Source organism: Pan paniscus, chromosome 15 (assembly GCF_029289425.2).
Source record: "Pan paniscus chromosome 15, NHGRI_mPanPan1-v2.0_pri, whole genome shotgun sequence".
NCBI classification, from domain to species: Eukaryota; Metazoa; Chordata; class Mammalia; order Primates; family Hominidae; genus Pan; species Pan paniscus.
Genome location: NC_073264.2, coordinates 58,308,923 through 58,324,304, shown reverse-complemented (window position 1 = coordinate 58,324,304; position 15,382 = coordinate 58,308,923). Strand labels below are relative to the sequence as shown.

Sequence of the window (15,382 nt, the reverse complement as noted above, 5' to 3'; positions counted from 1 at the left end):
GATTGTCCTAATTGCAATGTTACTGTGTTTCAAGGAATAGGGAGGCCCACGGAGAGGCAGAGAGACAGGGAAACAGCCATTAACTGGAGTAGTCAGAACACACACTACATTTGTCAATTAGGTTCACTGTCTTATATGGGTATGGTACCCCAAAACAATTAAAATAGTAACATCAAAGATCAGTGATCACAGATCACCATAACAGATTTAGCAGTAATGAAAAAGTTTGAAATATTGTAAGGATTACCAAAATGTGACACAGAAACACAAAGTGAACACATGCTGTTGGAAAAGTGGCACGGATAGACTTGCGTTGCCATAAGCCTGCAACTTGTAAAAAAACAAAACAAACCACAGTATCTGTGAAACACAGTCAAACAAAGCAGAATAAAACAAGGTATGCCTGGATATTCAGAAATGGGGTTGTTGGATCATATAGTAGCTCTGTTTTTAAGTTTTTGAGGAATTTCTGTACTTTTCCTTAATGGCTGTACCAATTTACATCCCCATCAACAGTGTACAAATGTCCTCTTTTACCTGCATTCTTGACAACGCTTGTTATCTATTGCCTTTTTGAAAAGAGCCATCCTAATGGGTGTGAAGTGATAACTGATTGCATTTTCCTGATGACTAGTGATGTTGAGCACCTTTTCATATACCTGTTAGCCATCTGTATGTCTTCTTTCAAAAATTTTTATTCAGGTTCTTTGCCTTTAATCATTGGATCATTTAGTTTTTTGCTATTGAGTTGTTTGAGTTCCTTATATGTTTGGAGTGTTAAACACCTCTGAGATTTATGGTTTACAAATATTTCCTTCCATTTCATAGGCTGTTGATGGTTTTCTTTGCTGTGCGGAAGCTCTTTAGTTTGATGCAGTCTCATTTGTCTTTGTTTCTGTTGCCTGTGCTTTTGAGGCCATATCCAAAAGGTCGTTGCCAACATCAATGTCAAGAAACTTTTTTCTTATGTTTTCTTCTACTAGTTTTATAGTTGTGGGTCTTATATTAAATTTAATCCATTTTGAGTTGGTTTTTTTTGTGTAGAGTATAAGATAAAGGTGTCATTTCATTTTCCTGTGTGTAGATATCCAGTTTTCCAGAACCATTTATAGAGGAGACTATCCTTTCCCTATTGTGTGTTCTTGGCACCCTTGTTAAAGAGCAGTTGACCATAAATGGATGGATTTATTTCTGGGCTCTGTATCCTGTTCCATTGGGCTGTGTATCTGTTTTTATGCCAGTGCCATACTGCATTAATTACTGTAGCTGTATGATATATTTTCTAACCAAGAAGTACGATGCTTCCAGTTTTGTTCTTTCTCAAAATTGCTGTGGCTATTCAGGATTTTTTCTGGTTCCATAAGAATTTTAGTGTTTTTTTTTTTTCTATTTCTGTGAAAAATGCCTTTGGAATTTTGATTGGGAATGCATTGAATTGCTTTGAGTAGTATGGACAGGTTAACAATACTCTTTCAAGCTCTAAACACGGGATATGTTTCCATTTACTTGTTTCTTTTGGCAGTGTTCTATGGTTTTCAGTGTATAAGTCTTTTACTTCCTTGGTTAATTCCTAAATATTTTATTCTTTTTCATGCTATTGTAAATGGAATTTTTTTTCTTTCTTTTTTGGATAGTTTGCTGATAATGTATAAAAACAACTGATTTTTGTATGATGATTTTCTGTCTTGCAACTTTACTAAATTTGTTTATTAGTTCTATTTTTTGATGGAGTCTTTAGAGTTTTCTCTATCTAAGATCATATCATCTGCAAAGAGACAGTTTTAATTCTTTCTTTCCAATTTAGATGTCTTTTATTTCTTTTTCTTGCCTAACTGCTCTGGCTAGGACATCCACTACTGTGTTGAATAGAAGTAGTGAGAGTGGACATCCTTGTTCTTGTTCTTGATGTTAGAGGAAAAGCTTTGAGCTTTTCACTTTGAGCTTTTCACACTTTGATATTAGTTGTGGGCTTGTCGTATATGATCTTTATTATCTTTAGGTATATTCCTTCAAACCTAATTTGTTTGTAAGTCTTTGTCATGAAAGAGTGTTGAATTTTACCAGAAGCGTTTTTTTTTTCACATCATCAGACAATTATGTGATTTTTATCCTTCATTCTGTTAATGTGGTCTGTCACATTTATAGATCTGCATATGCTGAACCATCCTTGAATCTCAGGGATAAACTCTGTTTGGTTATGGTGTATGATCCTTTCAGTGTGCTATTGAATTCAGTTTGCTAGTTTTTTTTTTTACATCTTTATTCATCAGGGATATTGGCCTGTAATTTTCTTTCCTGTATTGTCCTTCTCTGGCTTTGGTATCGCTGTAATGCTGTCTTTGTAAAATGAGTTTGAAAGTGTAATCAGTTCTTCCATTGTTTGAAAAAGTTTGAGAACGATTGGTGTTAATTCTTCTTCTTCTTTTTTTTTTTGAGACGGAGTCTCCCTCTGTTGCCCAGGCTGGAGTCCAGTGGCACGATCTTGGCTCACTGCAACCTCCACCTCCCTGGTTCAAGCAGTTCCCCTGCCTCACCCTCCCAAATAGCTGGAATTACAGGCACACACCACCACACCCAGCTAATTTTTTTGTATTTTTAGTAGAGACATGGTTTTACTGTGTTAGCCAGACTGGTCTTGAACTCCTGACCTCAGGCAGTCCACCCGCCTCAGCCTCCCAAAGTGCTGGGCTTACAGGTGTGAGTCACTGCGCCCAGCCGATTCTTCTCTTCATGTTGGGTAGAATTCACTAGTAAGGCCATCTGGTCCTGGGATTTTTCTGACTTCAGCAGGACCTCTGTCTGTTAATCTCTTCATCTTATGCCAATCTATTATCCTTTTCCTAGCTTTATTTCTTTAGTTATTGTGCTTATATCACTTGGTCCATCTTTTGAATTACTTTCTTGAAATACCCTAAAGTACATTTCCTTCAATCACAACTGTCTTACAGACCCTAACCTCTGATAGATGCAGTCTCTTTTATTCCCATAACTGGTTGACTCCTCACTGTTGGAGAATATCACATAACATGTACGTTATTGGTACCACTGCAAATCTATGCTCTCATTTCTCAGTTGGATCTTTAGTACCGCTTATCCATCCTTCTGATTGTCCTTACACTGTGAGACTCAGTGTTTTTCCCAACCTTGGCCATTCTTCATAAGTTCCCTATCTCCACCGGAAGCATTCTGTACACATTCAGCACCCCTAATCCAAAAATCTGAAATAAAAATGCTTCAAAATTTGAAACTTGAAACTTTTTGAGTGCTGACATTACCCTACAAGTGGAAAATTTTACACCTGACCTCATGTGACAGGGCACAGTCAAAATACAGATGCACAGCACACGGTTTATTTGAGTATCCACAAGGGAAAAAAGACCCACCCAACCCTCTTCAGCTGTGATAAATATTTTCTGTGCATGTCCAAATCCCCCCCTACAACAAGCATGCCTACAAAGAATAATAAAATGGCATGTGTGTAGGCTGGACATGCCAATGGTAGGTGGCTCACAATGCCCCACGTGCAGCCAAGACCTGTGTGTGTGCTTTTTTTTCTCCTTATTCTGTGCTCTGTGGTATAAAGATGTTGTGGAATCTCAAAAAGGCCTACAGATACCCCTGAGGTTAACAGTGATAAGAACAAGAGGAAACTTTATGTTTATCTTTTTGTTTGTTTTTGTTTTTTGAGGTGGAGTCTCACTCTGTCGCCCAGGCTGGAGTGCAGTGGTGTGATCTTGGCTGTCTTCAACCCATGCCTCCTGGGTTCAAGCGATTCTCCTGCCTCAGCCTCCCGAGTAGCTGGGACTACAGGTGCGCGCCACCATGCCCAGCTAATTTTTTGTATGTTTAGTGGAGACAGGGTTTTGCCATGTTGGCCAGGCTGGTCTCAAACTCCTGGCCTCAAGTGATCCACCCACCTCAGCCTCCCAAAGTGCTGGGATTACAGGTGTGAACTACTGTACTCAGCCTGTTTATCTTTAAAAAAAATTTTTTTTGGTGGCCAGGCACAGTGGCTCAGTCTCGAACTGAGACCACCCTGGCCAACATGGTGAAACCCCATCTCTACTAAAAATACAAAAATTGGTCGGGCATGGTGGCAGGAGCCTGTAATCCCAGCTACTCGGGAGGCTGAGGCAGGGGAATTGCTTGAACCTGGCAGTCAGAGGTTGCAGTGAGCCAAGATCACGCCACTGCACTCCAGACTGGGTAACAGGAGCAGAACTGTGTCTCAAAAAAATAAATAAATATATAAAAATAAAAAAAAATTTGTTTAGAGATATGATCTTGCTCTGTTACCCAGGCTGGTGTGCAGTGGCGCAATCATAGTTCACTGCAACTTTGAACTCCTGGGTTCACCTCAGCTTCTTGAGTAGCTAGGACCACAGCTGCACACCACCATACCCAGCCATTTTTTTTTTATATGTAGAGATAGGGTCTCATTATGTTGCCCAGGCTGTTCTTGAATTCCTGGGCTCAAGTGATCCTCCCACTTCAGCCTCACAAAGTGCTGGGATTACAGGTGTGAGTCACCATGCCTAGCAGCACTTACGTTTATCAAAGCTGCTGGACAAACAGGATGGCGGTGTAAGTGTGTGAAATGTCTTACAGAAGAGTATGGTATTGGAATGACCACCATATATTACCTGAAGAAACAGAAGGAGAAACTCTGTGCTGAAAGTGATGAACAGAAGTTAATGAAAAATATAAAAACACTGCATAAAGTTAAAAGTGAAGGTCTTGATTATGTATCGAAAGAGTGGATCTGTCAGCATTGCAATGAATACATTGCTACTTAATGGTATGGTGATCATGAAACAAGCAAAGATCTATCATGATGAATTGAAAATGGAAGGGAATCGTGGCTGTTCAATGGGCCGTTTGCCAAAAGTTAAGAACAGACACAGCGTTATGTTTTTAAAGGTTTGTTGTGATAAAGCATCTGCTGGTCATGAAGCAGCAGAGAAATTCCTTAATGAGTTTGCCAGGGTTGTTGCTGATGAAAATCTGGTGTGAGAATAAGTCTATAATGTTGATGAAACACGACTATTTTGGCATTACTGCCCCAAGAAGACACTGACAATACAGGTGATAAGATGGCTCCTACAGAAATTGAGGATGCCAAGGACAGAGTAACTGTGCTAGAGTGTGCTAATGCAGCAGGCATGTATAAGTGTAAGCTTGCTGTAATAGGCTAAAGCTTGCATCTTCATTGTTTCAAAGGAGGGAATTTCTTGTTGGGTCCACCGTTATGCTAACAAAAAGGCATGGATAACCAGGGATGTCTTTTCTGATTGGTTTTACAAACATTTTATACTAGTGGCTTACACATACTGCAGGGAAGCTGGACTGGATAACAACTACAAGATTTTGTTATTCCTTGACAACTGTTCGTGTCATACTGTTTCCCAATGTGACTTTATTCAGTCTTCTGACCAAGGTTTCTTTAGATCAATGAAGAGTAAATATAGAAACACTTTCTTGGGTGGGCATGGTGACTCAGGCCTATAATCCCAACACTTTGGGAGGCTGAGGCAGGAGGATCACTTGAGCCCGGGAGTTTGGGACCAGCCTAAGGCAACATAGTGAGACCCTGTCTCTACACACAAAAAATTTAAGAATTAGACAGGTGTTCTGGCATGTGCCTGTAGTCCCAGCTACTCAGGAGGCTGAGGTAGGTGGATCACTTGAGCCTGGTAGGTCCAGGCTGCAGTGAGCAATCATCACACTGCATTCCAGCCTGGTGATGGAGTGAGACCCTGTCTCAGAACACTTTTTTTTTGGAGACAGAGTCTTGCCCAGGCTGGAGTGCAGTGATGCCATCTCAGCTCACTGCAACTTCATCTTCCCGGGTCAAGCAATTCTTCTGCCTCAGCCTCCTGAGTAGCTGGGACTACTGGCACCCACCACCATGGCTGGCTAATTTTTGTATTTTTAGTAGAGACGGGGTTTCACCATGTTGGCCAGTCTGGTCTCGAACTCCTGCCCTCAAGTGATCCTCCCACCTCGGCCTCTTAGAACACTTTCTTGAACAGCATACTAGCAATGGTGAACAGAGGCAGGAGTATGGAAGGTTTTCAGAATGAGCTGAGCATGAAAGATGCTGTATATGCTGTTGCCAGTGCTTGGAACACAGTGACTAAAGACAGTTATGCATGCCTGGCACAACCTCTGGCCTTCAACTATGTTCAGTGAAGAGGATGAACAAGGTGGTGACTTTGAAGATTTCGATATTTCAAGTGAGAAAAAAGTGACGTCTGACTTCTTACATATACAAAAAATAATACATTTAGAGTCCATCAGTAAGTTGGATGAAGTGAATATCAAAAGAATTTTTTAACATCAGTGAGACTCCAGTTGCTCATTCATGGACTGGTAGTGAAATAGCCAAAATGGTTCCAAATCAAGGTGACTGTGATAATAGTGACAAGGTAACGTTGCTAACACTGCAGAAAAAATGCCTATAGATTACATGGTGAAAATGTGCAATGGACTTATTAAAGGTACAGCAGTGTACATTCATAACAGAACAATAAGTCATATCAGTTTACAAAATCAAACAGAGACTTCTAAGACAAAAACCATTATTAATGAGGCAGATAACTCCAGAGGAAACTTTTAAGAAGCCATCCAGCAGAATATCTCCTCATCCAAAGAGGTCCTGCTTTCTGGTCTCTCAATTGCTTCTGTTGTTTCTTGTCACCTAAAAAAATAAAATATAGGATAGAGTAACCTTTTCATGAAAGCACAGCATGGTAGGTGGAGACTGAAAACCTGCTACATTGTTGTTGTTTAACAGGCAAACAGGTATTGTGGTGATGTTACTGTGCTGTTTGGTTACCTTAAATATCTTATTTTTTCTCTGTATGAATGACATGTCATCTTTTTTACTGTTAAGTACTTATGTGTGAGTGAGTATAAGAAAATGATTGCTTATTGGTAGCATATAAATTCAGAGTCAGGAGTGATGGAAATGCCAGACAGCCACGGATTGTCCACATGGGTGTCTGAGATAGTGACATCTATGCTTTCTGATGGCTCAATGAACATAAACATTTCATGTACAAAACTATTAAAATATTTTATAAAATTACTGTCAGTCTACATGTATAAGATATATATGAAACATAGATGAATTTTGTGTTTAGAATGGGTCCCATCCCCAAGATATCTTATTATGTATGTACAAATATTCCAAAATCTGAAAAATTTCAAAATCCAAAACACTTCTGGTCCCAAGAATTTTGAGAAAGGGATACTCAACTTGTATATGGTTTTGCCTTTGAAAATCCTTAGTTGTTAAGGAATTAAATTAATGACAGACTTCTGAGATCTTTGAATCTTGAAGTATTGCACAAAGAATTTTTGCCCTCTGTTTTGAGCAGACAGATAATAAAACCAAGAGCTCTTTCGTATTAAGACCTAGAGCTGACTTTTTCTAATATCTAAAGTTTACCAATAGTAAAAGAGTTTTATGGTGATAGGAAATTAAATAACTGATTTAATTTAGCATAAATAATATAATTAAACATAAACATAGAGTAAGTTAGATGGGTTAAAGAATGTTGTATTCTCAATTCTCTAGGACATTAAATTGTATGATTGGACAGATGAAGCATATTTTGGCTGCAGAACAGAAGAAAACAGATTTTAAGCCAGAAGATGAAAACAATGTTTTGATTCAATATACTAATGTGAGTAAAATCATTCAGTTTGTTAATACTTTGTTAACATTTTCATTGGTGTATCCTACTGTGCCCTAGATTTTTTTCTTTTATACTTAAAGATTAATGAGAAACTGTATTTCCTCTTTAGCTAAGCTGGTATACATTCCTGTGTAATGAGTGTAGAAAAACTTTTATAGGCCTGTGTAAAAGTCTGTGCTTACGTAAGAAAACAAGTGGAGAAGATTAAAAATTCCATGGATGGGAAGAATGTGGACACAGTTTTGATGGAACTTGGAGTACGTTTTCATCGACTTATCTATGAGCATCTTCAACAATATTCCTACAGTTGTATGGGTGGCATGTTGGCAATTTGTGATGTAGCCGAATATAGGAAGTGTGCCAAAGACTTCAAGGTATGGTGTACACAAAAACATCAAACTTGCAAATAGGCCCAGGAGCATAAGTCAGATTATTAAAAATCATTATTTACTTATAATTAGTGAAAGGTTTATAACTTTTGTTGATATTGTATGAGATAGATTATCACATTCTACCTGAAACAGTGTTGTTCCAATTATTATTTTTTTAATTTTAAATTTTAAATTTTTATTTATTTTTTTTCCAAAGAGTTTCATGATGTTGCCCAGGCTGGTCTCTTACTCCTGGGCTCAAGTGATCTGCTGCCTCAGCTTCCCAAAGTGCTGGGTTTACAGGAATGAGCCACCACATCTGGCCCATATATTTAATATTAAACCCATTTTTGCTTTATGGTGTATTTTCAGTTCCACAGTCTTTGACTTATTGACATCCATGACTAATGTTATATATGTCACACATTAGGAAAATAATGTTGTCTTCATTTATGTCCCCCTGAATATTTCTGTAACATTTAAATTATGAAAAATGCTGTATGTTAATAACTAGTTTTAGTCCTCCGAAGTATATATGATTGTTACTATTGAAGAGAATTGACACATGAATCTTTTTGAAATATAGCAAGTTTATTTAACTACTGAAATCTTTAAGTTTTAATGCATTGTGATCTTTAAAAAATTCTAATATGTTGAACTTCACCCACACTAGTAAGTCCCACCTGACAGTATGTAAAAAGTTACAAGCTAATTGTAAAACTGGAAATTGTTTTGTTTCAATGTTACTTTTTTTCTTCTCTCAATTCAGATTCCAATGGTATTACATCTTTTTGATACTCTGCATGCTCTTTGCAATCTTCTGGTAGTTGCCCCAGATAATTTAAAGCAAGTCTGCTCAGGAGAACAACTTGCTAATCTGGACAAGAATATACTTCACTCCTTCGTACAACTTCGTGCTGATTATAGATCTGCCCGCCTTGCTCGACACTTCAGCTGAGATTGAATTTACAAAGGAATTCAGTGTCAGTTCCTTTACAGAGGAATGTCTTATACTTCAGCAGCCCTCGGTTGATAGAAAGCACAGGAGATACCTTATGACACAGCCAACATTTTGTGAAACAATGACTGGAACAAAACAGCAGCCATACTTACCTTTGAGGTTTTATTTAAAGTTTGGATACCACTAGCTATATTTTGCTTTTTTCCCCTCACATTGAATTTTAATTCCATTCTTGAATGTAGAAATTTCAGATTCTCTAAAACTACATGTCACTGTTTTTATCCTAGAAAATGTTGCTGTCAGAAGGCAAAGGAAATGTTACCAGTGTTTTCGGTTCTTGTACTTTTAACATATTCCATTTAGAAATTTTGCCATTCTGTTTTCCATTAATAATAGGTGAAATACAGGAAAACTACATTTGTTATTCCTCAGTTTTTAATGACCTTTTCAGCATCAATTGTTAATCAGATTATTTTAGGTTTTCGTAAATAATTTTTTTGCCTCTTTCAAAAGGTTAACAATTAAGCATACTTTCTGCAGTTGGTTGATTGGATTTTTTTCTGAGGTACAGCATTAATACTAGTCCAAAAAATGTCATAAACTGAACTAAAATGATGAAATATTTTATGTAGACATTAGGAGTGGATCGGAATACTTCTGCTTTCTGGGTAAAACTTAAAAGTTTACTATTTCTTATTTGGTAAATAGATTTTAAGCCAATTCTAGTAAGAAATTAATAAAACTACCTTATTTTGTATTTCACTTAAGGTGGAGGACCTTAACTAAAGGACCATATTTATTCATTATTTTAATATAAGGGAAGTGAAAAAAAGTGAGGTATAGTCTAAATGGTGCATATAAGAAATACTGACAGTGTTTAGCAACATGCAGCCCTTTAAGATTTCTGTCGTAATGCTAAACTTGAATAAGATGGAATGGCTGAACATGTGGTTAGTCTTTTATTTTAAGAAGAATTGAGAATTGATAGATTTGGAGATGAGCTTTGCAAAGGCTGTTTGCTTTTCATGTCTATAGGTCTGTCATTGTCCTTTTTCAAAGCATTTCTGAAGTTATTCCTACTTGGATATAGTTAATGGAATTGGCTTAATTTGATGACATAATAAATCACTTATAAAATTTTAAATATCAAGTGAAAATTTAGAAAGGCCATTACTATTCTATAAACCTTATAAACTTGCTCTGGGAGAATGCATTCTAAATTATATATAGTGTTTCAGCTCCCATTGTGGTGTTCATAGTCTTCTAGGAACAGATAAACTTAAGTATTCAATTCACTCTTGGCATTTTTTCTTTAATATAGGCTTTTTAGCCTATTTTTGGAAAACTGCTTTTCTTCTGAGAACCTTATTCTGAATGTCATCAACTTTACCAAACCTTCTAAGTCCAGAGCTAACTTAGTACTGTTTAAGTTACTATTGACTGAATTTTCTTCATTTTCTGTTTAGTCCAGTGTTACCAAGGTAAGCGAGGGAATGAAGTATACCAACTTCTTTCAGAGCATTTTAGGACATTATGGCAGCTTTAGAAGGCTGTCTTGTTTCTAGCCAAGGGAGAGCCAGCGCAGGTTTTGGATACTAGAGAAAGTCATATGCTTGTACTATTGCCATTTTAGAAAGCTCTGATGTGAATTCAAATTTTACCTCTGTTACTTAAAGCCAACAATTTTAAGGCAGTAGTTTTACTGGCCATTTAAGCTCTTTGTACAGTGTCAATTTGTAAAAAAGAAAAAACGAAAAAAAATCTCAAATAAAACATGAGATAACATTTTAAGACTTCCAAATCAGAGAAGTGCTTCAAATTATTTTGTTTGGATTAATTTTTAAAATGTAAAGCATATACTTGTTGCTTAGTTATTTTGTTGATTATTTTCATGTTTGAGTTCTGTGCAATATTTTCTATTATGTCCGTTGATAGGACAGTGACAAAATTCGTAAGTGAATACTTAATTTAAAAGTGTTAACATTAATGCTCAATAAACAAATTCCCTGCAGTTGTTTTTTTTATTTCACTCTTTTTATATTTTAGAGCCATCCATCCTGAATTTTATAAATGATTTTTTATTTAAAAATTTGAGATTTTTAAAATTTTTCACAGCACAGGTCTTCTCATTTTCTTTTTTAGCAAAAAATACTTGACTATATAAGCAAGACTGGAAATTTATCCTAAACAGATGATCTTTCTCTGAGGGAAAAAAAAATGTGTCATGTGAGGCAATATGCATTCTTTGTATTCTGATTTTTTAAGTGTTTTCATATTTATAACCATCACAAAATTTTGCCCAAAGTGTATGGCTCAGAAGAGATGATCAATAACTAAAATGTTTTTCGTTTTGCACATGGTAAAATTTTAGGTAGAGAGTGGAGCTTTGTATAATTGGTAACTTTAACCAACATTTACGTAAGTACGGTCTTTGCAGTATTACACAATACCGCATGAGCTAATATGCAGTATTTAGGTAATGCATTGAATGAAGTTGAAAATATGCTCTTAACACACTGTGCATTGTTTTTCTAAAATTGAGAAATATCTGAAATACAGAATACGAATTTAATAAAGGAAGCCTACCTTATGTAAATTATGATGTTGAAAATGACAGTCAACCAGAGTAGATGAAGTGTCCTTATGAAGAATTATTAAATAGTAGCTGGATGGATCTTTAGATGGATGACCACCTGACCATTCCAGGACAATTTTTGGTCCCATTTTGAGGATTGCCATAGTTGTAAGTCCTTAGGATCTTCCTTGTTTTAAAAAACTGTCAAAGTAGGTTAAATTAAAATCTAATTTAAATTAGGTTAATTTATATTACATTGTAGATCATTCTTTTTTTCCCCCTCTTTCACTTCTAAATATTTTGCTTTCTAAGTACTAGCCTTCTGGTTCACAGTGAAATAATTTAATTATCAATCAGTAGATTGATTCCAAGTGGAGAATTCACTGCTTCCCTAAAATGCGTTTTTCTTACCTGTAATGGTGAATATTTACAAGGATCTGGATAAAGAGATTTTGATTTTTGAAATGCCACAAAACCCCTTAAAGTGGTCAAGTACCTAAAGTAGTGGCTAAGGCATGCTTGAACTGTGTTTGAGAGACAGCAGTTCAGTCAGTACATGATTTGTTGGTGACTAACAAAGCTCACATCTGGGAGATTAACTTTTTTTAACGCAAAAATATTCTGCACATTACCCATATATTGTTGAATTTTACATACAAAGCATTTTGTGCTTTCATTCAATTAGTTTAACTATATTCAGTTTCTGTATTATTTCTCTCTGATCTATCCTGTAATACATTATTATATACTTTAGAAGAAAAGATCAGTTCATATTGTTAGACTGAATAATTCTACATGAAGTTAAAAGTTAGCAATTTAAAAAATTTTGCTGCATAATAAAGATAATTATAGTTACATGTATTGATTTAAGTCTCACACACTGTGCTAATAAGTCCTTTGCACATATTGTTGGATTCTAGAGCAACCCTAGGATTTGGGTACTATTATTTCCATTTGACAGATGAAAAACCTAATGCATAGAAAGGTAAGTAGACCAGTCAAGGTCTACAGCTAGTAAAATGCTCAGATTGAAACCTAAATCTTTTCTCACTCACTTTTAGGTTCTATATGCTATTCTCCTTACGTAACGTTAAATAGATCCTTTAGTTTGATAGGTTCATTAGTTTTGCTTAATCGTTGCTTCCAATATGATTTTTATTGTAGTATTTATATTACAAAGTTGGCATACAGGGTCAATATCTAATTTACTGTTGTGTTTTTCTTAATATGTTCAATGTATGGTCATACTTTTTAAATTTGATTTTTTAAATTTTATAAGTGGTCATGAAATTTTAATGTTAAGTTTGTACCTAATAGAAATATGTCTATCACAAATCTTTATTGGTATTATTTTATATACTTTTCCAGCTTGATAATTTTCACAATAGAAAGAGACCAAATATTTTGTACTATATTTTGTGACATAGAAGTAAATGACAACTCTACCTTGGAAGATATGAAGAAATCAGTGTTTTTATGTTCAAAAACTATTTTAAATGTCATAGGCTTGCCAATTGTGTTAACTGTTTAGTACATTGGTAGTTTTTAAATGACTAATGCTGGAGTGAAAATGTAAGGCAAAATATTTAGTATATTAACAGTAGATAGTCATTTTCATGTAATCAGAATTGCATGTTAAGGGTTTTAAAAGCTGTCATAACTCTTACCTTTTATTTCTACCAGTGATCAATCATTTCTCTTTACAAATTTAGGGAGGAAACAACTGTTCAAATGTATAGGGGACAGAAACCTGACATTTAGAGAACAGAAATTTTAATTGCCAAATTAGAGCAGCTAGGCTGCCCCTGGGCTTAACAAAATTCCTATTTTTGAACTAGACCCGAGGTATTTTATCATTATTATTTGATAGGTACCATTAACCTTTGTTTTGTGATTATCGACTTTTGGGGGGAAAGATGAGTAATTAAACACACTCGCCCATTTTCTAAGTGGTTTAGAAGGTTGCAGTCTGCCTCACCATACAAAGCCAATTTAAACAGGAATATATCACATCATGCTTCACATAGCAGTCAACCTCAGAGGAAAGTCATTTATTCAGAAGGCATAGATTTTGCTAGACAGCAGTGATGCATTACAAATATATAATTATTTGCACTAATATTTGAGCAGGTGGAATGGATTAGAACATGGTCAACATTATGCTGCTGATAACATGTATTTTTCTATATTAATATGTACTGTGCAACATGTATTAAAATTGTCAATAATTCATTTTAGCCAAGATACTAATATTTATATTACTGTGTTTAAGAGACAGTATCCAACTGAGCCACTTTTAATTTATAAGTCTGAAACTGGAATTAAGTTTACTTTCAAAAATCACTTAAATTACTTTATAATCAGTGAAAGGTCAGTAAAATGTAGAATTATAAGTGCCTAGTGACTTAATAGGAGGAAATATGGAGGGTTAAGGAAGGAAGTAGGAACCTGGAATAAGAAAGCTAAGTTTCATTTATAGTTCCAATGAGTGACTTTCTTTGTTTTCACCACTGGGAATCTTAAATGAAGAAAGTGTCATATCCCTTCCAGTTATCTTTATGTTAATAAACTAAGTGAAGTTTGGATAGAACTAACAAAGGAATTAGTCTCCAATGGTGGACTTCCAGAGTTTTGAGATTAAACTTTGAGAGGTGAGAAGCCTTCCTGATGCCCCTGTAATCTTAAATTGGCAGGTGCCTCTAAGTGAGGCCATCCCTCTTTGCCTGCCTATCATTTTAATCTTTATACTGTAACTGGTTCCTTTCAACTCTGGCCTTTTATTGTAGCACTTTTATCAAGTCTGCAGCTTCCCAGCTACTTGGGAGGCTGAGGTGGGAAGAACACTTGAACCTAGGAGTTCAAGACCACTCTGGGCAACATAGTGAGTCCCTGTTTTTAGAAAAATAAATATAACCTTTAGCTTTTTGCTATAGAAAATATCCAAATAGAGTCTGGACAATGCTGGATGTAAAGAAAACTGTGAAGCTACCTCTAAGCATATTGTTTGTGAATACTGTGTACCATTTAGAGGATAACATGGGGGATTCACATGAAGTTATGTGAAAATATTTTATAAGGAATAATACCTAAGTGCCTCTCTTACAGTTCTCCAGTAGAATGTATTTTCAATTTTTGCCACAAGGGGGAGAAGTTATTTTTATAGTAATATGTATGTTTTTTTTATTTTAAAAATAGAATTCACACAACTTTACAGCATCTATGAACATTTTGCTATCCCAATTATGTGTGTGTGTGTGCATGTGTGTAAACAAGATTCTGAAAGTCTTGCATGAGAAAAATTTCAAAGGAAATTAATAACAAAACCAAAACAGTTTTGAAGAACATGTGCACAGTGGACACAGGAATTGAACAAAGTTTACCATGATTAACATTATGTTTTCTTATATATCACATTGAATTCCTTTATCAACTCTAATAAGAATCTACTGATTAGTGTTCTACATTCTGCTTTTTAAAGAAAAATTTTTGAAACAATCAGACTTAACAGAAGGGTTGTAAATACTGTACAAATAAAATTTTTCCCTTTTGAGAATAAGTCGCTGTCATGATGCTGCATCACCCTCCAATACTTTTGTATTTCCAAGAAGAAAGAATGCTTCAGTATAACTACAATACATGAAAATTGGGAAGTTAACATTGACATATTACTACTATCTAATCCTCAGACACCAGTCGTTTTACTAGCTGTCCTAATTGCTTTTAAGGATCTCAGTTCAAAATCATGTGTTGCTTTAGGTTGTAGTGTCTCTAG

General features: G+C 35.5%; 1 protein-coding gene across 2 annotated transcripts in view; it reads left to right on the top strand.

The window, feature by feature from the left end:
- Positions 1 to 13,067, top strand: part of EXOC5 (exocyst complex component 5) — a 64,212-nt gene extending 51,145 nt beyond the window's left edge. For both annotated transcript variants that reach the window (XM_003831669.5, XM_008957027.4), the window contains exons 16-18: positions 7,583 to 7,691; positions 7,862 to 8,077; positions 8,844 to 13,067. In XM_003831669.5, the coding sequence (XP_003831717.1) occupies positions 7,583 to 7,691; positions 7,862 to 8,077; positions 8,844 to 9,032 (514 nt within the window). In that variant the 3' untranslated portion in view covers positions 9,033 to 13,067. The remainder of the gene's footprint in view (positions 1 to 7,582; positions 7,692 to 7,861; positions 8,078 to 8,843) is intronic.
- Positions 13,068 to 15,382: the final 2,315 nt, after the last annotated feature.